Source organism: Protopterus annectens, chromosome 8.part0 (assembly GCF_019279795.1).
Source record: "Protopterus annectens isolate FY-2018-M chromosome 8.part0, PAN1.0, whole genome shotgun sequence".
NCBI lineage: Eukaryota > Metazoa > Chordata > Ceratodontiformes > Protopteridae > Protopterus > Protopterus annectens.
In genome coordinates this window covers 920,206,170-920,231,927 of record NC_056741.1, presented here as the reverse complement: position 1 = coordinate 920,231,927, position 25,758 = coordinate 920,206,170, and the positions used below count along the sequence as shown (strand labels likewise).

Below are 25,758 nucleotides of genomic sequence, written 5' to 3'. Positions count from 1 at the left end.
TCTTTACTAAAGCAACACATTTCATACTGAACTGGACAAGTGATATATAAGCTAAGCAGGAATTTAGTAACAAAGGAAATAAAAGGACATCAATGAGAAACAAAACTACTACATCAACACCAGAAATACTCAGAGACTTCACCCCAAATACATGACAGAGAGAGAGAAAAATTTTGACTATGACCTGCGTTCAATTAGTGGCATGGGTGCTGGAAGGGCTGGGGGGAGGGTGGCAGTGAGCAGCAAAGTTGGCTTACTTCAGGGGCATAAGCCTCATGAGCAGTAGCATTTGTGGATGGTGTCACAGAGATATTTAGAGGCATCCACTGGATTGTTGGACTGGTCTACTCCCTAGCACCCAATTCTCACCTCAGAGGGGAATAAACGGGCTGATTAGGCTCTAATGTCATACGGGAGTGGAAGGAGTACCACTGGGTAAATCTAGCTAACAGGGAACATAATTCAGATGTCTGTCATTCTAAATCAAATGAAGGAGGACATTGAAAAGAAAAAGCAAAATGATGCCATACTGAGAGGACACGAAGTACCCTGTGAAAAGCAGCAGTCTTCAGTTGGGGGAACAAAATCACAACAGTATGATAGTACCCTCTGTAACATAAGAGTACAAATTATAAAACAACACTGACAAAGGGTGCTGTGTCCTTTAAGGAGTTCTCATCTGCTCCTGTAGCCCAAATGTGTGAGGTTAAATTGCCATACAGCTCTGCTAGGAAACTACATCAATTAAGAGGAATGAAAAAAATAGTTATCCCATGCACAACAGAAGCAGGAACTGTTGTTTGCTTAATTTCTAGTTGAATGGACTGATCCAAAAACATCTTCAATTTTGCAAGTAAATGTGTTATTCTCCAAGTTCTGACTGTAAAATGCAACTGATATCGTAAAACAAGATTTCACTGTTCCATGTGTTTCTTCCACCACAAATTTAGACCCATACACAGGCATTTGCACACTGTAATTTGAATTAAAAAATGCACACAGAGATGTTTATCTGCCCCAGTTTACTAAGGAGGAATAAAATCCAAAAACAAGTTAATACCAACAGCATAATAAATAACTTAAGAAAAACATGTTAAGCTTAAAATGTTATACACTGCACTAAGCAAAATATATACATCAACTGGTTTTTAGAACATCAACATGAAAATCTGGGGCAAACAGGGAATGCTTCAAGTTTGATTTTGTGTTCAAAGTAAGGTTGGCATGCTACAATTAAAAAGTTGAATATGTCTGCAATTTAAGATGACCCTTACTGTGGAGAGATGTAATAAGAAACAAGATACTTGCAGGCTGGTTTAACAAAACACTGCAGCCTATGGAGCACCATTGTGTTTACAGAAAAGCATTTCTTGAGAGGCAAAAGGTAAATTGCATTGTACATGCGACTCCTCATCAGAGGAGCAATATGGAACGCAAGATTTATTTGGAATGTCAAGGTTTAATGCACAGGAAGTGTTACAGTAAAGAAACTACAGTCTACAACTTTTTACATAATCAGATCCAACATACAAAACAAATTACTAAAATTTGTGATGGTTACCATCATTAATTAGGCTTGGTGGATCAGAAACAAAATTAATCTCCATGAGAAGATTTGTTTTAGGAATGTTTAGTAACATTACAGAGAAGGCTGTATGTATATGGAACCATTTATTCCATCAACCATCTTTCAGTACTAAGCAAGTCTGTGAACAACCTGAACTTCATTTCCAACAGAATTTCTTCACATCATTCATAAGAAATATACTACTATATAAAACATATTTACAATGAAAATAGGGACAAGTAAAGTAGTGATGGCACAGACAGAGATGCCAAACCTCCAGAAAAGGCTCCTCTTTCAATCCCCCCCTCTGTTTTAGTTGCCATAAATAACAGGTCATTTTATTTTGAAACTACTGGATAATCATCCATTTGCTGGGCCATCAGATTTTATTTTTTTCGAAATACTGCCAGTCTTATCTATTTTCATGTCCAGCCAGGATGTCTGGGACCAAACCCATACTGATGAGGAACTAGTTTGTAAAGCTTAGCAATAACTCCTAGTCTGTCCCTCTGAATGAACTGTCCAGTTAGCAGAAGGAAATGATGCTTGCCGTAGAATACCAGGCTGAGTTCTTACAGACTGTTGATGAGAAGGTATGGAAGCAGAAGCCATTCCAGCAGGCACATCCCTGCGCTCAACATTCCCATAATATGGTGCTGCTGGTACAAAACCTGGTTCACTGACAAAACCTTGGTACTGAAACTGGCCCCATGGGTTATCACTGCTACTGTGGTGCACAGTTCTATATGGCAAATTATGTTCAGACTGGGGCAGTTTACAAATACTGTGTGGTCTTCTGTTTAGATTAGAAGCAAGAGATGTATTCTGCAACTTGGAGCACAGGCTGGCTTCAGGATTATTATAGCAGTCCATGACTTGCTCTTCATAATCCCGATCAGCTGGGACAGAGCTAAAGCTAGTCTGAGATGGATAAAACCCTGAATGCACTACATCCTGGGATGGCCTGTAAAACTTCAATATTGCATCTCCAGAAGGCAGCACATCAAACATTTGTCTATAACAGCCACCAGTCGGTGACCGCCTAATGGAATCTTGTTGCTGTAAAGTACGATTATGGGAGCCAAATGTACTGAAATTCCACACAGGTTGCGTCTTCTCTGGAAGCTTGTCTTGGTAAGGAACACCATTCTGTTGTTGAGAAAGTGCTGGCTTTTCTGGTTGTACACACATAGCTGAAAATGTCTGTGGATCTGATGATGAAAAAACAAGTCCTTCCTCTTGTGGTAATAGTTCTGATTTTGCATGACTTTCATGAAAAGTCTGAATGTTTTCTCTCTCTCTTGCTCCAGTTCCTGGGTTTCCAGGATCAGATTTACTCCTGAGATGAACAATCCCATGATGCTGAAGCTGTTCATGTGTTGCTGTTGCAACATTGTCATAATCTGAAGTAGTAGCTGCTTCTGGTAAATGGTTAGAACCCTCTGCATGCCTTGATAGAGACTGCTGGCTCTGCTCAGACTTCTGAATGACAGAAGCTTTCTCTGGGTGACAGCTAAGCTCCTTGTTGCATAATGGGAATATATCCTCTACTGACTGATGCTTAATGTCTGCATCTGCAGAGTTAATAGTGTTGAGGATGAAAGGAACGTTGACATAGACTGGTTCAGGTTTCTCATGGCTGACTTCAGCATGTGAAAACACTGTACTGACTGCGGTCTGTGCATGGGCTGCCAGTGACTGAACAGCTGGAGAATTTCCACAATCATTTTCAGGTGTAGTTCTACTTTCATCAGGAGGAATGCTTTCTGATCTGTAAAACACTCTCCCATTTTCAAAATAAGGTTGAAGCTGGCTGCTGGCTTTATCTGAAGATTTTAACTGCTTTGTTTGATTTGTCTTTCTTAAAGAAGGCATTTCCTTATGGTCTGTAGGAGGTTCAGTCCTTAAGCCAACAGTTCTGCCGGCAAGCGAAGCCTGCTGATTAGCTGCACTGGCTAGTGCAGGTGGATAGGGGGGTCGGTTTATAGATGCATGATACACAGAATTAGGAATGTTAACACTGATGTCCTTGTTATAAGCAGACTTGATGCTTGTTGAAAGCTGAACTCTTAATGGGAAGTTATTTTCTCTCTCAGTTCTTTCAATAACACCATATGTAGCATTCAGTGTAGCCATATATCCTGGTCCTCGTCTACTTAACTCAGAGGAGGAACCCTGAAACCTGACTTGATTACCTAATGTCTGATGGGTAGTCCCATAGAAAGGCTGATAATGCTGAGGTTCTGAAACTATTTCATAATAAAAATTTTCTTGCTTTTGTGTAGGATCATCAGGTCTTGCTTGAAAAGTTTGGAGGTAACCATCAGTCCTGCTGTGGGCTGCTCTATCCACATTTATTCTTGGGTGCCCTGCCTGTGGAACTAATGCCCCATGATACTGCATGTTAAAAATAGATGGAGCTCTTAGCTGACTAGGTGGCGTTTTAGGAGCTACCCAGAATCTTGTAGGTTCTGCTGTTCCCCTGGAGAAGTCTTCATTTCTACAGGATAAAACCTTTGGTGGAGAAATCAGTTCTTCAGGCCTAGGTGGAACATTTGGTTGTGATGTTTGCCAGACCTTGAGTGGAAAATTACCTGATGCTGCTGGTAAGCTTCCAGACCTTGTATGATAGAACTGCATTTGATGAGGGGGTTTAGTACCTTGTCCTATTTCACTATGCAGGAAATGGGATGAACTGATATTTTCAGTCTTGGAAGCTAAAAGATTAGGATACGAGGGTGGTTTATCTGGAGGTTTGTCCTGTGGCTGGCAAGTCATCGTTACCGAAGCAGCCTTAGATAACCGTGGTCTAAACGGTGGTCTGTTTTCTTGATGGAGTGGAGTACTTTCGTCACTTCTCTCAAGGAACTGCTCTGAAAAACTGCAGATAGAGGCTTCAGAGAATGATGTTCCAGACTCTACCAAGGAGACATCTGACAACTGTTCCTCCTGGACAATGGTCTTAAAAATATATAGACAATTAATAACATTATAGCAACAAGCAGAACAAATTTTAAAAGTAAATTATTTTTTAAAAGTAGACCACATTCACTTGAAGACTTAACTGTATGAGGTACTGCAAATTACAATATTTTCATCTGAATACAAACATCTATAATCCTTTCCCACACTGATATGCTTTCACTACTGTGGCTGTTCTCTATGGCTTCACAAGTGATCTCTCAATGAAGATGACTGGTTAATTTTTAAGTCATAATCATTACACATGTGTAAAGCTGGAATATAATAAAGTATCAACATTCAGGACATGCAGCTAGAAAAATAAGTAAAACACTCCACACTACTGCAGACTTCTACAGATACTAAATTCTGCTTCACTGAAAAGATATTAAAAATATGGACTTCATTTCACACTGAATGTCAAAAACAGAAAAATGCTACTTTTCCAATCCACTGAAAATAAGGATATTTGCCAGCTCAAATGATACACAGGGATAAAAAGACATAACTACAACCCAAGCAACCTGAGTTTGACTACCAGCATAGGGTGCATCTTACAGTTTGTATGAGAAGAGATGGGAGTAATGAGGTTCTGCCTGCTCTCCTCAATCTGAAGGTAGAGAGGGGGTGATGTGCTGAATGGCCAGGATGTTCTTTGCTGCCCTGGTAGAGACCTGAAAAATAAAATGAGACCAGGACCAAGCAGGTGGGGAGGGTCTGGGTTAGTGTTTTCACTTGGGGGGCAGGAATACTGCTAGATAATGTCTAATTACAGGTAGGGCCTCTTTGAAAATTCTATCTGGCTGCAGTATGACGGCCATGGCTTCTCCACTCCTCTCCCTTATGTGAAGGGGTTAATAGCTTAGGAGACCACCAGGTCTTTTTATCCAGAGGGATGGAACCCACATGGTGAAGGGTTGTTTCTGTAGATATGGTGAATGCAATGAGTTAAGGAGCTGTGGAAGACGCTGGGGATCTGAACTCAGTAGCACCTGGCCAAAAAAAATAAAAAAATAAACTAGAGACATTTTATTTATTTTATCATGCCCTGCAAATTTTAAAGTCTTGAAAAATATTTTGTTTTTGTTAACTCTTGAAATAATTTAAAGGTGTTTAAAAAAAGAATTGCTCTCCTAAGACACTGGCACACATACATTAAGAGAAATGAAAACAAACCATATTAACATTTTCTCCATTTACATGTTATGTATTACATATGCTTTCTTTACAGCAACTATTATTCAGTCCAACATCACGTAAATTGCTCAATTCTTGCCTTCCCTTGAACCTCACACGCCTGCTGTTGAACACTACTCTGCATGCATTCTTCCCACAAATTCTACTTACTTTAATATAATTTGCTCCTTCTTGCTTCTAAAGATCCCTTTTCCCATGTCTATCTCTTTTACTATATTAAATAGTTCAAATGCAGTTGGTTTACACTTGAATTTCCATTTTCTATTTTTTTAGCAGCCAACAGAATTAATCATAAGGGCTTACTATGTATAGGCAATTCAGATCCTGCTTCCCAGCTCAAAAGAATCATTTCCTTATTTAAAGTAATTTGCTCCCCCAATACAAAGTACTCCGTAGTGAACTTTTAAAATCTGCCAACTCGTTGCACTCCCAAAAAACATGTTCACAGTTACAACTTTCTTCTCCATCACAGCTCCAACATTTGCTATCTTTTCTTAAAAGAGTAAAGTATGCATAAATTACAAGCACTGCTGGTGTTTTCCTGCTGGGGGAGGAAAATAAACCTATTGATTTGTCTGTGAGCTGCTTAAACTGATAGAGCTGCTTTCTGTTTTACCTGCTCCATTTTGTTTTCTGTTTTAAGAGAACTGCTTGTCCTGGTATTGCTCTATGTCGCAGATAGACAATTATCTAGGCTACACATTTCACATTTTTTCCACTGGTTGAACTGTTTTTTTAGTGATACTTAAATACACAGTGAATTTCTGGGTCTCAGTCTTTTCGGAGAAGACTCCAAACCTGCATAAACTACAAGCACTGCTAGTGATTCTCTGCTGGGGGAGGAACGCAAACTTTATTTTTGTCTGTGAGTTGCTTAAACTGATAGAGCTGCTTTCTGTTTTACCCGTTCCATTTTGTTTTCTGCTTTAAGAAATCTGCTTGGCCTGGTGTTTTTGTTCAATGTGAGAGATAGACACTAATTATCTAGGCTGCACATTTTACACATTTTATTCTGCAATGGTTAAACTATTTCTTAAGTGATACTTAAATCACTGTGAATTTTTGGGTCATTTTCTTTTCTGAGAAGACTACAAGCACTGCTGGGGATTTCCTGATAATTATTTTTTCCCACCCACCCTTGCATTGCTTGATTGCTTTTTAAACCTGGTGATTTTAAGCTCCCCACCCTTACTGTACACTGAACTTGGTAAGATCCTCCCTTTCTACATAGGTTCATAGGTAGGTACTAGACTAATGGCCTAGGGCCTATACAAGCCTAGCCAAAAATGTACCCTGGCTTTCGCCACCCAAGAAAATTATTTTTCTGTGCCCCTGTCAAGCAGAACCACAGAAGTGATCCCCGGGGTGAATTTCCTATTACCCATCCAATCATCAAGATTTTTCTTGAAGAGTGCTAATGAGGAGCTCTGTTTGACATAGATAGGTAGTCTGTTCCAGAGTATGGGAAGTCTCTGGGACAGGAATCTATCCCTCCGGCATGTTCTGTTTATTGTGGTGACAAGGTTTAGGTCCCTAGAGCTTGTAGCTCGGAGGGATTGGGATTTCTTTAAGTGGAGCATGTCCAACAGCTCTGGGTTTGACATAGGATGTCAGGGAGAGATGTATGTTAGGGAGAGATCGCCTCTGAGTAGGCGTAATGTGACGGAGTAAAGCTTGAGTTTTTTGAGACGGTCTGCGTAAGGCATCTGTTTGAGGCCAGTAATCCTCTTTGTGAGGTATTTTTGCGGCCTTTCCAGTTGTTGTAGATGTCTTGTGAGGTACATACCAAAAGGGGCGTTGTACTCTATAATGGGTCTAATGAGTGATGAGTAGAGGGGAACAATGACCTCTTTTTTTCTGGATGAGAAACCTTTTGTGATGAGATGTGCCACGTAGAAGAATTTCCTGACCACTTTGGCGATGTGATTATCAAAGGAGAGACTACTGTCCACCTGTGTCCCAAGGTCTCTTATCAAACTTTCGGTGTTACGTAGACTACTGCCTATGTGGTAGTTCATGGGTACAGAATTTTTACCAAAGGGGATGACAATGCACTTTTTGGCATTGAGCTTGAGACCATGTCTTTGACACCAGGCATCTGTCTCAGTGAGGCCCTTTTGTAGGATGTCCACATCGTTAGGAGTTTCAATTATGTCTCCTAGTTTGCAGTCATCTGCGAATTTAGTTAGCCAAAGATCTTCTGTGTTAGCCTGTACTTCAGAGAAGTAGATAGCCATTAATATCTTGAATTACTTATTTGCCTTTCCTTGCATTATTTTGAAAAAAAGTGCATTTTTGCCTCTCATTGTTGTATTACTGATTTACTTGCTCTGAATTCATTACCAAGTTAGCTGTTGGGATAAAGTAGTGTATTTTTACCCTCTGGCAAACACTTTTCTGTGTTTTTACATCAAGAGGTCAGGGGATTTTCCATCTAGTGCAGTGGGTGGTAGCCTGGTCGGTTTAGGTTAGGGAAACACTTAATTTTTCTGCATAGCGTTGCCACCCCTCCGTTTTTTTTCCGGAGTGCCCGGAAATCAATAGGGCACTCCGGTTCTCTGGTTCTCGCTCTTGGAGTCCGGAAATAAGTTGTACGACGTCAGCGCGTCTGTACGACAAAAAAAAAAAAAAAAATGACATTGCCGTCTTGGACTCTCTGTTGATTGGCTGCTTGCTACAGAAGAGGCTCATGCAGCAAGCAGCCAATCAACACTTAGATTTGCAAGTCAAATCCCTGCAAAGCCCGCGAAAATTAGGGGATAAAAAGCGGTGCTCCAGCTATACTTTTACCTTTTACTGTCAGTACAAGGTCGGTACGTAAGGTCTGAAATTTCTTGCTGGTTAAAGCGGTGCTCCAGCTATACTTTTACCTTTTACTGTCAGTACAAGGTCGGTACGTAAGGTCTGAAATTTCTTGCTGGTTCGGCTGTTCGGGATGTCTTCAATGGATTGCCTGGTGTGGTGTGCTGGTTTCATTTGCTGCTGCTGCCTGGAGGAGCCTGGAAGGATTGCCCTAGCCCTGCTGCTTACCTTGCTTGCTGGAGTCTTGCCCTGCCTGGAGCCTGGAAGGATTGCCCTAGCCCTGCTGCTTGCCTTGCTTGCTGGAGTCTTGCCCTGGAGAGGTGCTGTGGACTGGCCGACTGGGTGGTGTTGTGTTCCCCTGCCTGCTTGCTGGCCCTTTGTTAGCTGCCTGTTCTCTTCTGGCTGAGAGCTTGTTTAAGGAGCCCTGCTGCTGCTTTTTCCTGGAGGTAAGTGGAATTTTTTTAATGGATAAATTCTTTGGAATTAAGGTAGATTTTCAAAGATAGTGTGACAAGGGGAATGAAATATTGCCAGCACAGCTACTAGTGAATTTTTTAAATATTAAATTTATATTAATTCACTAGCTGTGCTGGCACTATCTCATTCATTGATGGTGACAAAATGTGTGTAACTGTATCTAGATGTTTAACATGTGGTGATTATTAACTAGAACAATTTCTAGTTTGTAATCACCACATCTACCTTATTCTTTATCTGTAGTTTGTAGTATACTGTCTGCAGATATATATAGGAAGGGTTTGTTTGGCTGTTTTAACTGCAGTTAGTGTAACTATTTTTCATGTGGGTGCACTTTGATTTATTATTTTTCATGTGGGTTCACTTTGATTGTATACTGACGGAGTTATATAGGGTTCTTGCTATGATTGTAGAACTATCATTTCTCTAGTCATCACTGCTATGTTTACCTTGATCTGCATTTTATAGGGTATACCAAAGCTGTTTTACTGCAATGTTTTAAATATTTCATCTGATTTTGGACTTGGTTACAGTGAATATATAATGACTACATGATTTGTATAGGATGCTTGGACTACATGATTTGTATAGGATGCTTGGACTACATGATTTGTATAGGATGCTTGGACTACATGATTTGTATAGGATGCTTGGACTGTCGATCTGTCTTTTCTAGTCTGTCATCACTGTGATGTTTACCTTGACCTGTGCTTTTCTTCCTAGGGTGTCTATGTCTAGGGTGTATAGTCTTCGTATTGTAGTGAGGCTTAAATGTAGCTTTTATCTAGCTTGTCATCAGCACTGTTTACCTTTATCTGTGTTTTCTAGGGTATACCGTCTATACCAAGGCTTAGTTCATTTGATGTTACAGTGAATATATGACTACATGATTTGTATAGGATGCTTGGACTGTAGAACTGTATTACTTGAGGCTGCTAGATCAAATGCCAAATATAGCTTCAAGTATAAGCAATGATTTCTAGCAAAACTGTGAAGATACTTTAAACAGTTGCTTTTCTTTTACGATTGTGTGTGGTGAACCCTTAATGTACTGCTTTGAATGAACTGGTGTTTTTAATATCTAAGTAATTGTATTTCCATTTAGTACTACCTGTGATATTAGACTTGACTTAGTTTTCCCATGCTCGTGTGTGATGTACTGTTGTATGTAGTGAACCTTTGAATGAAGTATTGCTAAATAAAGTTTTTTTTTTAATTTACTTTTGACTCGGTGCACATTTTTCTTATTGGTAACTGTATGTGATATTAAAGACTTGTGCTGAAGGCTGCTAGAGTAAAGGGGTGTGGCTATTAAAGGGAATGGGTGTGTCTTGATTGGGCATGGGGCGGGGCTTGTTTGTCAGGAAATGGCACAGTAGAAAGGTGGCAACCCTATTTCTGCATGCAGTCTTATTGGCTGGAGGGCTTACTAATTAGCTTATCTTGTTTTTAGTGCCTTTATAAATTCTGTAAAACGGAGTGGCTCTTGGCTCATTTCTACAAAGCGATGTACTTTTATTGAATAACCACACTTTTATAAGCTATTTAAAGTACACTACTGTATCTTTAAGTTTGTTTGCAGTAGCATTTCACTCCGAACACTCCTTTACTGTGCTTTTACATTAGGACTGGGATTATGCCATCTAGTGGCAGTAGGTGTATACCTGGTCTATCTGAGCTGCGAAGCACACACAAGGGCCCTAAGTCAGTTGCTGTATTAGCTAGAGGGCTCAGTCAGTTTTCTGTACTTCCAGTACTGGCATAAATTCGGCAAATTTGCACGGAGCTGTTTGCTGAGCCAGTACCTGTATATTGTTTCTTGAGTGATACTTAAATACACAGTGAATTTCTGGGTCCTTTACAGATGCAAACATATGGAAACATTGGTTCTTTTCATTATACTGTGAAAGTTTACTGTGCTAGTTACCTTATTATAGCACCTAAACTACTGCTGCTCAGACAGCATCTGATTTGGTACTGGGCAGCATTGCCGGTTAGGTGATCTGCAGATTACACCACATAAGCACACTTCCCCTCATCGAGTTACAAACATCCTCCACTTCTATTCCTTTCAAGTACACATTAGGGCCTGCACCAGGGTTGGGCACTTTTCTGCTATCTCTGCAGCCAGCTTGGTGGACATGGGTATCATGGGGCAATGTAATAATTGCCTTATGTACACTGACAACCACTTAATTTTTAAACAGACAAATACAGTACATGAGAGATGTAGTTACACATTAACATTGGAGGCTAGACTCTCACATACAAATACAAAAGGCAACAAACAGATTGTCAGCAACTCACACATATCACTCACTGCACCCACAAAGGACCACACACACAGACCCATATATACGGAGGTGCTCACATGTAATTTACCCAAACCTCAAAGGCTTCTCAGGTGCAGTCCTCAGAAACTCTGCATGTACACAGACAAGACCAGTCCCCCTCACAACACAAAGTCATATCTCATTGTGTCTCATCTACCAAGCCCATAAGGTGAAATATTCCACGACCCAATATTCTGGTCATAGGAGACACCATGGTGAGACACACTGTTGTCTTCCTTACCAGGTTGGATAAGGAGGAGGTTGCAGTTAGTTGCTTGTCAGGTGCCAGGATTCACGAGGTCACACAAGCACTCAGGTCACTTACCCATAAATACCAGTATGACTCGGTCATAGTCCATGTGGGAGCGAATGACCTGAGGTGTAACTCCTTGAACTATATGAAGACAGACATGACTGAGCTCTCAGAATGTGCATCACAGGAAGGTATGAGCTTAGGATTGAGCAGAATTTTACCATCTCCAAGGATAATTGCACAATAGCAGCAAAAAGTGATTGACTGACAATTGTGTTAGTTCCTGGTGTCAATCCAAAGGGGTCTAAATACTTGTTAGCTTGGGAGAAAATGGTTGACAAGCCTGCAGAAAAGAGGAAAAAGCAGCCTGCAGAAAAGAGGAAACTCCCTCACCAGCCTCAGTAAGAAACTGAGATCCCTCATAAAATCCTCAAAAGCTAGTTACGAAAATAAAATTGCCAAAGATTCCAAAGACAACCACAAGGCATTCTATAGTTATGTCAAGAATCTAAATGGCAATGCTCAGATCTGCTCTGAGCTACAACAGAATGGCATTAAATATACTGATCCCAAGCATATTGCCAATATCCTGGCAGATCGATTTAGTGCCAACTTCACCCCCCTCTCACCCCCTAAAGGGCCCATCTCAATACCAAAAGATTGCCAAATTCCGATAATCACAGCCAAACAGGTAGAAACAGCAGTCTCCAAAGCTAAGAATACAGCATCCATGGGACCAGATGACATCCCAGGCTATGTAATAAATGAACTACAAAATGAACTGGCACCCCACCTAAGTGTCATGTTTAATCATAGCCTCACCTCAAGCTTCGTGCCCACTGAGTGGCACACAGCTATAGTTATCCCGCTCCACAAGGGAGGATCCGCCTTGGATCCCAGGAACTACCGTCCCATCAGTCTGACAAGCCTGATCTGCAAGGGAATGGAACGCATTATCATGGAACTTATAAACAAAGACATTGGCAGCCTTCAAACACTGGACCCCACCCAGTTTGGATTTGTGAAGGGCCGATCTTGTCTCCTGAATCTGACTGACTTCTTCTAATCGGTCTCCAGAGCTGTGGACGAGGGTAAGGCGGTCCTCACAGCCTATCTGGACCTTGCCAAGGCCTTCGACACCATCCCCCCACTCTGGAATCATAGATAAACTTACTAAGCTGGGCATAAATCCCTACGTCACTCGATGGGTTGCCAACTGGCTTACTGACAGAACCCAGACTGTAAAAGTAGCCAACTCCAAATCCAGCTCCAGACAAGTGGAGTACCTCAGGGTTCAGTCCTGGGACCACTCTTGTTTGGCATCTACTTCTCTGAAGTACAGGCCAACACTATGGGACTCTGGCTAACAAAGTTTGCAGATGACTGCAAACTGGGAGCCATTATTGAATCCCCAAATGATGTAGATATTCTACAAAAGGGCCTTACAGAAACAGATGCCTGGTGCCAGAGCCATGGGCTCAAGCTTAATGCCAAGAAATGTATAGTTATCCCTTTTGGAAAAAAACATGTACCCATGAACTACCACATAGGTGGCAGGACACTAAACATCGAAAGTGTGATGAGAGACTTAGGGACACAAGTGGACAGTGGTCTCACTTTCGATAACCACATCACCACAACAGTCAGAAAATCCTTCTATGTGGCACACCTCATCACAAAGGGCTTTTCATCCAGTAAAAAGGAAGTCATTGTCTCACTGTACTCATCCCACATTAGACCCATTATAGATTATAATGCCCCATTTGGTATGTACCTCACAAGACATCTGCAGCAGCTGGAAAGGCCACAGAAATACCTCACTAAAAGACTCACAGGCCTAAAGCAAATGCCATATGCTGACTGTCTAAAAAAACTCCAGCTATACTCTGTGGCATATCGTCTACTCAGAGGCGATCTCTGCTTAACATACAAGGCCATGTCAAACCCTGAGCTGTTGGACATGCTCCACTTAAAGAAATCCCAATCCCTCAGAGCCACATGCTCCAGGGATCTAAACCTTATCATCACAATGAACAAAACGTGCTGGAGGGATAGGTTCCTGACCCAGAGACTCCCCATACTCTGGAATAGACTGCCCATACATGTCAAGCACAGCGCCTCATTGGCCCTCTTCAAAAGGAACCTTGATGATTGAATGGGAGATAGGAAATTCACACCGGGAATCATGTCAGTCACCCTGCTAGACAGGGGCCCAGAGAAGTCAATATTGTGGGAAGAAATTTCCAGGGAATTGTTATGGCTAGGCATGCATAGGCCTTAGGGACGATAGCCTAGTACCAACCTATGAACCTATGCTGCTTTGCCAGGGATAGTCTTCATCTGTCACCTCTATGCTTTCAGATACTAGCCAAAACATTATCCACCCCTATAGTGCCTTTTTAGGCACTGCCAAATAGACCAATCTTCCAACATAACAAAAACTTTTTAGGACAAACTAAAGGTGCTAGGAGCCTTAACAAGAAACTGCACTCCTTGGAAGTTCTCCTCACCCTGGCAAATGCTGATGTCTCTGCAGTTAATGAAATGCGATTCAAAGTCACGGAAAGCACTTTGGCAGTGCATGTCTATAATGCCTTTCCTACATTCTGACCACCCACTGGACATGAAAGAGCTAAAGGTGGAGGTGTACCTATCTACATAAAGGATAAGCACACCTCAAGACTAGTTAAACAATATGACATGCTTGAGCTACTCCATGTCCCACTAACCATGGGAAAAATCCATTACCATATTCTTGCTAGCGATAGGTCCCCCATTATGAACCAGGAATCCCATATATTACACTTGAAGTTACTAGAATTACTCACCATCCAGCCCAATATCATACTCATGGGTGATTTTAACTACCCCTCTATTAATTGGGAGGCATATACAACCACTAACATTGCAGGCCAAAGACTTCTTGAGTTTGTAAATTCAAATGCCCTGGAGGAGCTAATCTGCAGCTCATCTGCATTCCGACTAGGGCAACAAATATCCTAGAACTGGTAAAACTAGTCCCCCCACCTAACCCCAAAAACTTTAAGAACTTCTCGGTGGTAAATTATCTCACTATTATGGGATGGCATAGCTAGTTTCCAAGCTCTCCAAATCCAGAAAACACAGAAACCTATGCACATGCATACACAAAAGCCTTGTATAACCATATAAACAACTGCATAAAAACATCAGTACCAGACCAAAATAAACCTGGGTTGTTGTATCTTTCGGCTTTTCCTGGTTAGGGGTCGCCACAGCGGAACTCCGGTCCGCTAATGATTGGCAGTAGATTTTTACGTACCGAGTTGCCAGCCCTGACGCACAACCTTCAACGAAGGTACGCCCATTCACGCATGTCTCCACACAGAAGACGCTTTAGCCGAGAATCGAACAGGATGTCTTACTGTGAGGCGACAATGCTACCGCAGCACCACCACCGCAGTTCAAACCGCAAAAACGATCCACCCTGGTAGACCCCTAGTATTAATAGGTTGTACAAAAAAGAAAACAAATCCTGTCAACAAGTAATAGGGAACGTGCACAACAGAGAAATAAGTCCCTCATTAGTCTAAATAATTGAATCAGAGTACTAGTCAAGTCTCTGAAAGCAGACTATGAGGTAAAAATGGCCTCCAAAGCTAAGGATAACCATAAGGCATTTTTCAGTTATGTCCGCAGTCTTAAGGGCAACACCCATCAATGTGCAGGATTAGTTGTAGACAATATCCCCTAGCCAGAAGAAAATCTGCTGGCCGACAAATTCAGCTCATATTTCACCTCACTAACATTCCCCAGCTCTCCCCCAAAAAAATACCTTCCACCACACCACTGCCAATTATCACCAAAGAATAGGTTGCCACTACACTCTCTAAAGCTAAAAACATGGCTTCATTGGGGTCTGACAAAATATTAGGACTTATCAGGACCATTAGGATCTCTAGTTAACCACAGCCACCAGACTGGCTTTGTCTTGATAAAGTGGAGTACACCAACTGTCATCTATCTGCATATAGGGAGACCATCTAATGACCTAGAAAATTACAGACTCATACGTTTGACTAGTTTTATAAGTAAGGCCATAGAAAGAATAATCATGGACCTGATAAATAATGATATAACAGACCTCCAATCGCTGGACCCTGCCCAATTCAGCTTTGTCAAGGGCAGGTCATGCCTACTCAATCTAGTGGATTTCTCTGACAAAGTCACTAAGGCCATGGATGAGGATAAAACAGTGCATACTGCCTACCTTGACCTGGCCAAGGCATTTGGCACAATTCTCCACTCAGGTATTATAAATAAACTCACAAAACTGGGCGTAAATCCCTCTGTTACCAGATGGACAGCCAGTTGGCTCATGAACAGGACACACGTGATTAAAGTTAGTGAATCCAGATCCAGCAAGAGGCCAGTTACTTGTGGTGTGCCACAGGGCTCAGTGCTGAGTCCACTCCTGTTCGGAATATACTTCCTTGATGTCAAGGCAAATGAGGAAGGCCTCTGGATGACAAAGTTTGCTAACAACTGCAAGCTGGGGGCAATCACTGAATCTCCCAATGATGTAGAGGGTCTAGATCAGACAAATGACTGGTGCCAGAACCATGGCCTAAAACAAAATGCAAAAAAATGCATTATCATACCCTTTAGGAAGTCAAATACCCGTACACATTACAATATTAATAGCACACCCCTTAAAGTGGACTCAGACGTGAGAGATTTAGGTATGCAGACAGCCTGAATTTTGACCGCCATGTGTCCACAGTGGTGAGGAAATCCTTTTATGTTGCACAACTTATAACTAAAGGTATGGCATCCTAATCCAAGCAAATTATAGCCCCATTGTACTCGGCCCTAATTAGAACAATAATCAAGTACAGTATGGCATTTGGCATGTACTTGACTAGGCACTTACAACAGATGGCGTGACCTCAGAGGTTCCTCACAAAGAAAATACACTGTGTAAACAACATGAACTATACAGATACACTAAAAGCCATATCCCTTTACTCTGTCTCCTCAACTATTACGGGGTGACCTATACCTGTCCTACAAGGCACTCACAAATCCAGCAGGGATGGAGTTGCTACGCATTCACAAGTCAAACAGCATGAAGGTCACCCAAACTAGGGCATCTAAACTTAGTCATCAACTCAAATAAAACATGCTGGAGAGACAGATGTGTGTTTCAGAGACTGCCCACTCTTTGGTACAGGCTTCTTATTCACGTTAAGCAGAGCCCCTCCCTGCCCTCTTCAAATGTAGTTTGGATCAATGGATGGGGAACTGCAAATTCACACCTGGGATAGTGCCTATGTCAAACAGCAGTGTAATAAAAAACAAACTGAAGTAGAAATAAAACAAGAACTTTAATAGCAAAAGGTGAGCACTTCAGCAGAAAACCGCTTCCTCAGACCTTAATACAAAACAGCAAACTATAGCCCTTATCAAGAGAGCTGCACCAAACAACACACAATAATCTAAAAACGCGACCTTTTGCTATTAAAGTTCTTGTTTTATTTCTACTTCAGTTTGTTTTATTACACTGCCCGTTGCTGTAGTGATCTTGTTGTTGTTAAGTTTTCTTTTTTGGATTACACATTTTGTTGTAAATTCTTTCAACCTTTGCCTGCAGGTGTTCCTCTCTCTCCTTTGGTAGTGCCTATGTCCCATATGGACAGGGGCAATCTGAAGATACTCAATGCACAGGTAGAAATCCATGCCATCCTACTGCTCCTAGGGATAATTTTTTTAAATTATTTAACATTTGTTTACCAGGAAATTCTGACTTGGAACGAAGCCAATTTTCAGAGGAGGCCCGGGGAGAAATTCTCCAGATGTCATATATTCTGTAAAATTGGGTTATATTGGTTAGGCTTGCAAAGGTCATTAAGCTGTTAGCCTGGTAATCTCCTATGAACCTATCAACACGAGGAAAATTCTTTGAAGTTTTCTTGGAGTATAAAAATACCTGTGCAGACACTTCTAAGCAAAAATCCTAAACCTTTTGGACTGTGTTGCATACCTGGAAGCAATAAATATGTCCTCCCATTGTTCCCTTCTAAAATGCTTTTCCAGTCTCTCTTACTGATCTTTTCTAACCTCCTCTGATTGTTTCTTATAGTTATCATGCAATATTTTTATGCCCTACTTATTATCCCTTTTTAACAGTAACTTCTGTTCTAGATTCAAACAAACCTTTACCGGAGTAGGTCTGTCACTTAGGACTACCATATTCCTTTCTCTTTGCCTGTACTATGATATCAATCCTTCTTAGTGAAGGCAGTCTTTAACCTGCAGTACAAATATTTTCTTGACCTCATCCCACTATGTTGCTTTTCTCTCTCTAGTTATTTGCTTCCAATACCTTGGTTTCTTTGCCTGTTTTCTCTAGTTCTAGAAATAAGTTCCACAATTAAAATGGGCACACTGCTATACATGCAATCGTATCTGACATTTCTGTTAAAGCCGATACAAGGCATTTTACCTTACAAACACAAGCTGGAGGGTTTGAGTCTCACCTTTGTGAGAAATTGGCTAGGCTTAAAATAGCCTCCAAGGGCAGTTAGACTAGTATTTACCTATGAACGTTTCTCATATTTGCCATGAACTAAGGATGTATTGTGAAAACAAAGGACCCTAATACAAAAAATGCAGTATGGTTTTGTTTCATATCTTAAAATTTGTGCCACACTAATTACAAAGTCAAAAATTATGATATTGATTGTAGGTTGGGTGCTGTCATTGACTCTCCAAATGATGTTAACATACTTCAAGAGGGTCTCACAGCAACAAATGACTGGTGCCAAAGTCATGGCCTTAAGTAAAAAAAATGCATTATCATACCATTTGGCAAAAACACGGCTCCTACTGATTACCACATTTACGGTGACCCCCCTAAGCACACAACCTGTGGTGATGGACCTGGGTATGCAAGTTGATAACAATCTCACATTTGACCATCATGTAGCGGCAGTGGTCTGAAAAGCCTTTTACTTGGTTCATCTCATAAGTAAAAAAGGAGGTTATTACCTCTCTGTACTCCTCCCTCATTAGGCCAATAATTGAGTACAACGCCCAGTTTGGTATGTACCTCTCCAAACACCTGCACCAAGTGGAAAAGACACAGCTATACCTCACAAAGAGGATCCATGGCCTCAAACATCTGTCCTATGTGGACAGGCTCAAATCACTAATCACTCTACTCTGTATCTCACAGATTGCTCAGAGGTGACCTCTGTCTCACCTACAAGGCAATCTCAAACCCTGGTCTAATAGCGATGCTCCATATCTGTAAGTCTAACTCCTCGCGTAGTACCCGATCGAAAGGCTTAAATCTAATACGTGACATTAACAAAACCTGCTGGAGAGACAGGTTTGTCTCCCAGAGGCTGCCACATCTCTGGAATAGACTCCCCATACACATCAAGCAAAGAACGTCATTGACCCTCTTCAAGCGCAACCTTGATGAGTGGATGGGCAACCACAAATTTGTCCCAGGGGTTTCACCTTTGTCCTTCATTTACAGGGGTGACAGGTGATGATTGTGGTTTCTTTTCTGGGGATAAACTGTTGGCTAGGCTTGTAAGGTACCCAGAGCCATTAGCCTAGTAATCTCCCATGATCCTATATGTTTGTGTGTATAAATATATACTTACCAAGAGCAAAACACCCAAACATTGACACCAGAAAACTGGGAAAATAAAATCAACAAATTACTGCACATGCCCTGAGGCAGTGGTTTCCAAACTTTTTTGATTCTCGGCTCCCTTGCTGAATCCAGGTTTTCTCAAGTCCCGCGGTGTGCATAAAATGTATATTTATTTGACATTTGTTTAATGAGGCTGCCCGACTGGACTAGGAGACCTGGGGAGAAGAGCTCAAAAGTACAATAAAAAGACAATTACCAAAAAAAAAAAAAGTGTACATTCTGCTTAACAGTATAACACTGATCTACTATGGTTGAGAGGTAAGCAAACTTAATGGCAACTTTATTAACTAAGTTTATAAGAGCAATATTTAAAATCTGTCTCTATTATTTGGCTCTGTCCAGCATACCTCTCAACCGTATAGATATTTGCAGAATGTCCAGATTTTTGCCTCATATTTTTGGTCTTTTTCTCATAAAATTGTTTTCTGACAAATCACTGACAGATCATTGAGGCTGAAGTCAGAAAATAATGACAGACAGTTGAGTTTCATACTTCATACCCTTCAGAAAATTCATGCTAATGCAAAACCTGCATTTCTATCAACTTTCTAAGTTTGTGAGAGCAGTACTTAAGTGTCCCTATTTTGTGCTTTTGTACCCCCACTATTTTTGGCTTTGTCCAGATTTCTTGATCTAAGGGGGTGAGAGGTATGTGTCCAGTGGTATGGACCAGACTTGCACAGACCTCACTGCTGCTGCCCGGGATCACTCTCACTCTTCACTCTCTCCCCCCATGACACACACACACGTGCACACACATTCAAGTTGTCTAAGGTTTGTAAGTAAGAGAAAATTATGATTTTTCCTAGGCATGTTAAGTGATTCTGTGCAGTAACAGCAGTTTCAACACCCCCCCATGCACACACATTTTTGTGAAAATATATAAAGTTAGGCATTTTCCACATGGGGAAGAAATGTGCCTTAGAAATGAGAGTATTCAAAAGCAGAAACTGAGATGCATGTTAGAAGTATTGTATCATTATCAGGGTTGTAGTACTACTTTATATATATACCGCTTTTTCCCATATTCCTCGAAGAAAGCCCCAGAGGAAGCTACAACCCTAGTGGAATGAGTTTTTACTGAGGAAGAGAGCGTCTTTCCATGGAACACAGAGCAAAAGAAAATGACCTTAGAGATCCAAGTGGAAATACTTTGTTTAGAAACAGGTTTTCCCAGCACCCTGGGAAGAAAACAAACAGTTGCTCAGATTTCCTAATGGGCTTGGTCTTATCTAGGTAAACTCTGAGTTGTTGACGCATATCCAAGGTATGAAGCACCCTTTCAGTAGAATTTTGAGGAGTAGGAAAGAAGGTTGGTAGATGAACAGATTGGTTAAGGGGCAAATCATTAACCACTTTAGGCATCAAGCAGGGGTTAGTACCAATAGAAACTCTAGTCTTGTGGAAGATCAGAAAAGGTTGACAAGCTATTAAGGCTTGGATTTCAGAAACTCTTCTAGCAGAGGTGATGGCTACCAGCAAAATAGTCTTCCACATACAAAACTTCAAAGAAGCGGAGACTGCAGGCTCAAAAGGGGCATGAGTAAGCTTTCCCATTACAAAATTGAAATCCCAGGGAGGGGGAACAAGTTTCCTCAGAGGGATGATGTGAAGGATGCCTTTAAGAAAGAGTTTAACCTGTAGCCTAGAAGCTAGAGGTGGATATAGAGGCAGACACAAAGAAATGGCAGATACGTGGCCTTTAACAGAAGAGTAAGCTAATCCAGCCTTAAGCAGCTTACACAAATAAGAACTTGGGGAATGTTTACTGAAAATGGATCTAGCCATTTCTTCAGACACCAGATACAGAACCTCTTCCATTTAGACAAAAAGGATCTCATAGTATTGGGTTTCTTGGTCTCTTGCAGGACTAGAAGCACATCTTCAGAGAAAAGGTGTTGGTAAGGGATCATAAGTCTATCACCCAGAGTCAGGCTCAGAGTTAAGCGTGGATGGATAAGACATCTCTTGTCTTGTGTGAGAAGATCTACCCTGTGAGGTAACTTGTGATGACTGCCCTTGGCTACACTGCAGAAGAGGAGGGAACCAGTGCTGTTTTGGCCAAAAAGGGGTCACCAATAAGATTTTTGATTTGTCCTGCTGTATTTTCAGTAGAACTTTCTTAATGAGTGGGAAGGGGGGGTGCATAAAGAAACATCCCCTTCCATGAGAATAATAGGGCATCCACCTTCCATACCAGAGGATCTGGGGTTCTGGCACCAAATATTGGAAGTTGTGTGTGTGTGTGTGGGGGGGGGGGGGCAAAAAGAACTGCATTACGTATACCCACTGGTGGAGAATGTCCAGAAACACATCCCTGTGAAGCATCCATTCATGGGCTTGTGTCATGGACCTGCAGAGTGTGTCTACCAAAACATTCTGAGCTGAAGGAATGTAAACAGGTAGTAATGTGACCTTTGTTTGAGAAATAATCTCCCAGGCCTGAAGGGCCTGCCTACAGAACAAGCAGGACTTTGTGCCCCCCCCCCCCCCGCTTGTTTACATACCAAAGGACTGTGGTGTTGTTCGTGAAAAGTTTCAGGGGGCCTGGTCGGAGGTAAGACTGGAAAGCTTAGAGCACTAGAAGCAAAGCCCTCATCTCTTTGATGTTGATATGTTGTTTCCTTATGGAGGGAGACCAAAGGCCTTGGACTTTTAAGTGACCCAATGTTGCTCCCCACCCCATGTCTGAAGCATCTGTAGACAGTTCCTGCACAGGATCCGGGACCTGTAAAGACCTGGATTCAAATAAATTTGTTGATTCCACCAGTGAATCTCTTTCTTCAGACAAGGGAGAAGGGGAGAACAAACTCCATAGGATGAGGATGCTGGGATCAGTGTGTTTTCAGATACCACTGAAATTTTTGCATGTGACGTCTGGCTAAGGGTAACATGGAAATTACAGATGCCATGAACCCTAGCATGCACAGAAACTCTCTGGCTGACATTGTTATTTGAGGAAGTAACTGTTGGAAGTAGGACAGAAGAGACTGCATTTTTTGTGGAGGGAGTAAAGCCATCATAAGGTCTGTCCTTATTCTGCAGCACAGGAAATCCTGATCCTGAGAAAGGCTGAGAGAAGACTTGCTGTAGTTGATAATGAACCCCAGATCTTGGAGCAGTGACATTGTGGTTTGGAGGTTCTGTTGCAGAATGTCTGAATGATTTGCTTGAATTAGCAGGTCGTTCAAGTAAGGGCAAATGAGAATTCCTTGAAGTCTGCAAAAGGCAATGACAGGAGCCAAACACTTTGTAAAGAGCCTTGGAGCCATAGAGAGTACAAAGAGCAAAGCACAAAACTGAAAATGAGAAGAAGCAACATAAAAATTTAAGTATTTCCTGAACAGAGGATGAATGGGAATATGAAGATATGCTTCCTTTATGTCTAGAAAAACCAGATAGGCCCAAGGAAGCAAAAGAGGGAACAGAGTCTGGAGAGTGAGTGTGCAGAAAGTGGGCACCTGAATGAATAGATTGAGTTGGGACAGAGCTAAGGTTGGTCTCCATGGACCATATTTCCTGGGGACTATGAACATCCTGGAACAGAAGCCTTTTCCTCTTTGGAGAGGGGGAACTTTTTGAATAGTCTCCTGAGAGATCAAGTCTTTTTAACGCCTGAGGAAAAAGAATGATCTGATCTTGAAGGGATTGAGGGATGCCCATGAAAGCAGGAATGGACTTCCAGACCATGTAATAGCCATTTTGAACAATAGAAAGGACCCATTTGTCTGTGATAATACATGTCCAGGAATAAAAAAAATGAGAGGTGCTGGGAAACAGGGATGTTGGAAAGTTTGGCCAGGTAGTCACAGACTACCTGGCTTGTCAGGAAAGGAGGGCCTTTGAGCAGAGGCTGGTTGTGATCTGGAGGAACTTTCCTTGCATGTCACTTTCTTTTAAGGGTGGGGAGAAGTGCATGCCTTCTTCCTCACAAAATGAGGTTTAGAAGGATAATTCCCATGATATTTTGGGACCGGGGAAACAAAAGTGTGTGTCAGTTCCTGTAACTCTTTCCCTTCTTCTTGTAAAGTTTTGAAAAGGGCAGCAGTATTAGCACCAAAAAGGGCAGTATTGTCAAGAGGTGCATCCATAAGTTTTGCCTTGATATCATCAGGCAAAGACTGCAGTCTTAGCCAGGAGTATCTCCTAAGGACTGATCCCGATGCAGCTGATCTAACAACGGCAGCTGAATCATAACTACACTTAATGGAGCATCTAGTTACTTGGGAAGAGGCTGTCAAGAGAGATGAAAGCTATGCTTTGGCTACAGAGTCAGGGAGATCTGTCAACAGCTGTGAAGCTTGGGACAGCGGGGCCAGAACATATTTTGACATACAAGTCTGATACTTAATGGGTCTAAAGCTTAAAGTAGAGTATGTGGAAACTTTTTTACCTATCCACGCCATCATTCTGCTCTCTTTATCTGAGGGGAGAAGGGATATGGAGGGCAGTAGTCTGGAAGATTTTTTTGCAGACATTGAAATCAAAGCCAGATCTGCAGAGGGACATTTGAAAATATGTTTGCTGTCCTTGGGGACCTTATAAAACCTATCCGGCCTTTTTGGAGCTAGTAGTTGAGAGTCTGGATTTTTTTGACACTGAAAAAAAAGCATCCTGGAAGGAAGCAAAGGAGGAATGGCTGAAGGAGAAGGGGAGTCCACCTGTAAGAGGTCATAATACCGCTTCTGCACTTCAGACACTTGTAAGCTTTCCCACTTAAAGTCTTTCGTCCTTGAGATAGTTACTCCCAAAGGGCATGTCTTCCCAGGGGAGTCCCCACTGCTGGAATCTACTTTAGAGGAAGCATAACCCAGAGGAGGAGTCAATTTGTGTTGAGTAGGCTAAAGACTCATCTGAGGATGAAACAACAACTTCCTCAGAGGCCTCTTGTTCCACAGCAGAACTCCTAGGTAAAGAGGGAGGATGAAAAACTGGAGTAGGATCTTGAACAGAGGAAGGCCTTAGTGCTAGGAAAGCATTAAGAATTCCTTGGGAAAAGGCTTACCAGTATGGAGAAGGATCCTGAGAACAGGAAACATGTTTCTGTTTTTTTAGAGGGAGAAACAACCCTAGGGTTCTGAAAGATGGGCCAATGTAGATCTGGGTTCCTGCACAGACTTCGGACTGTCTTGAATAGCTAAGCCAACAGAGGCAACATGAGGAACATCCAAAGCAGTAGGGCGCATTTCCCCCTTACTGCCCTGAACGGATGTCTGCAAGGTCTCTGGGGACATGCACCTGGAACTCTCCTTAACAGCTTCCAAACCGGTACCCACTGCAGGAAGAGAACCAAACACTGACTGGACCTCTGAGCCTCCACTGGCCTCAAGAGGGATGTCTGGGTTCAATGTCTGGGTTCAGAGGCGCAGCCGAAGATTCAGGCCTAATTATTTTTACCTTTTTCTTTGGAGGCTCACTGGAAGGACCCACTGTACCCTCCATTGCAAGCGCTAATCACTTGTGTCTCTGATTCTCGAGGTAGATGTTAAGGGCAGAAAGATGACTGCAGACCGTCTTAGAGACAAACACTGACAGATCGCGCAAGCGTTATAGTCGTGAGCGGACTCCAGACAGAAAAGACACTAATCGTGGTTATCTTTGTGTGGAATCTGTCTTCCTCAGTGACATTTGCCTTTCTTGGATAACATTACCCTCGAAAAAACATGCCTTAGCAAGAAAACAGAAATAAATTTCCCCAAGGGGCACTTATCTGAAACAGCAACCATTCAGCAATCAGTCGAATGGTAGAAGATGGCATTCAGACTGGTGGCAGAGAAGTTCTGAGGATAGTACATGCAGACGTCACTTTTATGGCATATGTTGGCTGCTTGTCTAAGTGTAACATCACACGTATCTTGCAGTAGTAAAAGTCTTTGGTATACTGCTTCAGGTTGCCTAGGCGGGGAATCCCTCATGTTATGAATACTGCAACATGAGCACAGAAGGACATCTACTTGAGTGGTCCCCACAACTGGATCAATTCCTGAAGACCTACGTGTTGAATTTCCATTCCTGAGGGTCAGTCTTGGTCCTTGCTTAGCTTGTCTGACACATTTTGCTCTGATGAAATTTAAGATGCTTGGAGATTTAATGAGTGCAGCTCAGCTACCTCCCAACCCATAGTAGTAAGCCTGAACACAGGGTATAACCTACCGTCCTCTTGACTGCTTATGTACTATATCACTGTGGGGTCTGTAATCACCTGACTAGACCCCAGCGACCATATCTGAAGAGATTTTAAGGCGTGGATCATAGCCCATATCTCTTTGACAATCATGTATTTTTATTTGTCTGACGAGTTCCAGAGGCCTTGTATCTTTACTCCCATTTAAATTGCCCACCAACCAAAAACTGAGGGGTCTGCAGTTACAGATTGGCATGAAAAAAAAGGAGAGATCTGGATTTGTTTGTATCTGTAGACTCTACCAGTGCTGTTCATATTTTACAAAGTCCAAGACTG

General features: G+C 41.9%; 1 protein-coding gene across 1 annotated transcript in view; it reads right to left on the bottom strand.

Moving 5' to 3' along the window:
- Nucleotides 1-1,005: 1,005 nt before the first annotated feature.
- Nucleotides 1,006-25,758, bottom strand: part of ARHGAP33 (Rho GTPase activating protein 33) — a gene marked incomplete in the record, with an annotated part of 3,206,105 nt that continues 3,181,352 nt past the window's right edge. Inside the window, 1 exon segment of the mRNA XM_044080442.1 lies at nt 1,006-4,528. Coding sequence (XP_043936377.1) covers nt 2,051-4,528 — 2,478 coding nt within the window.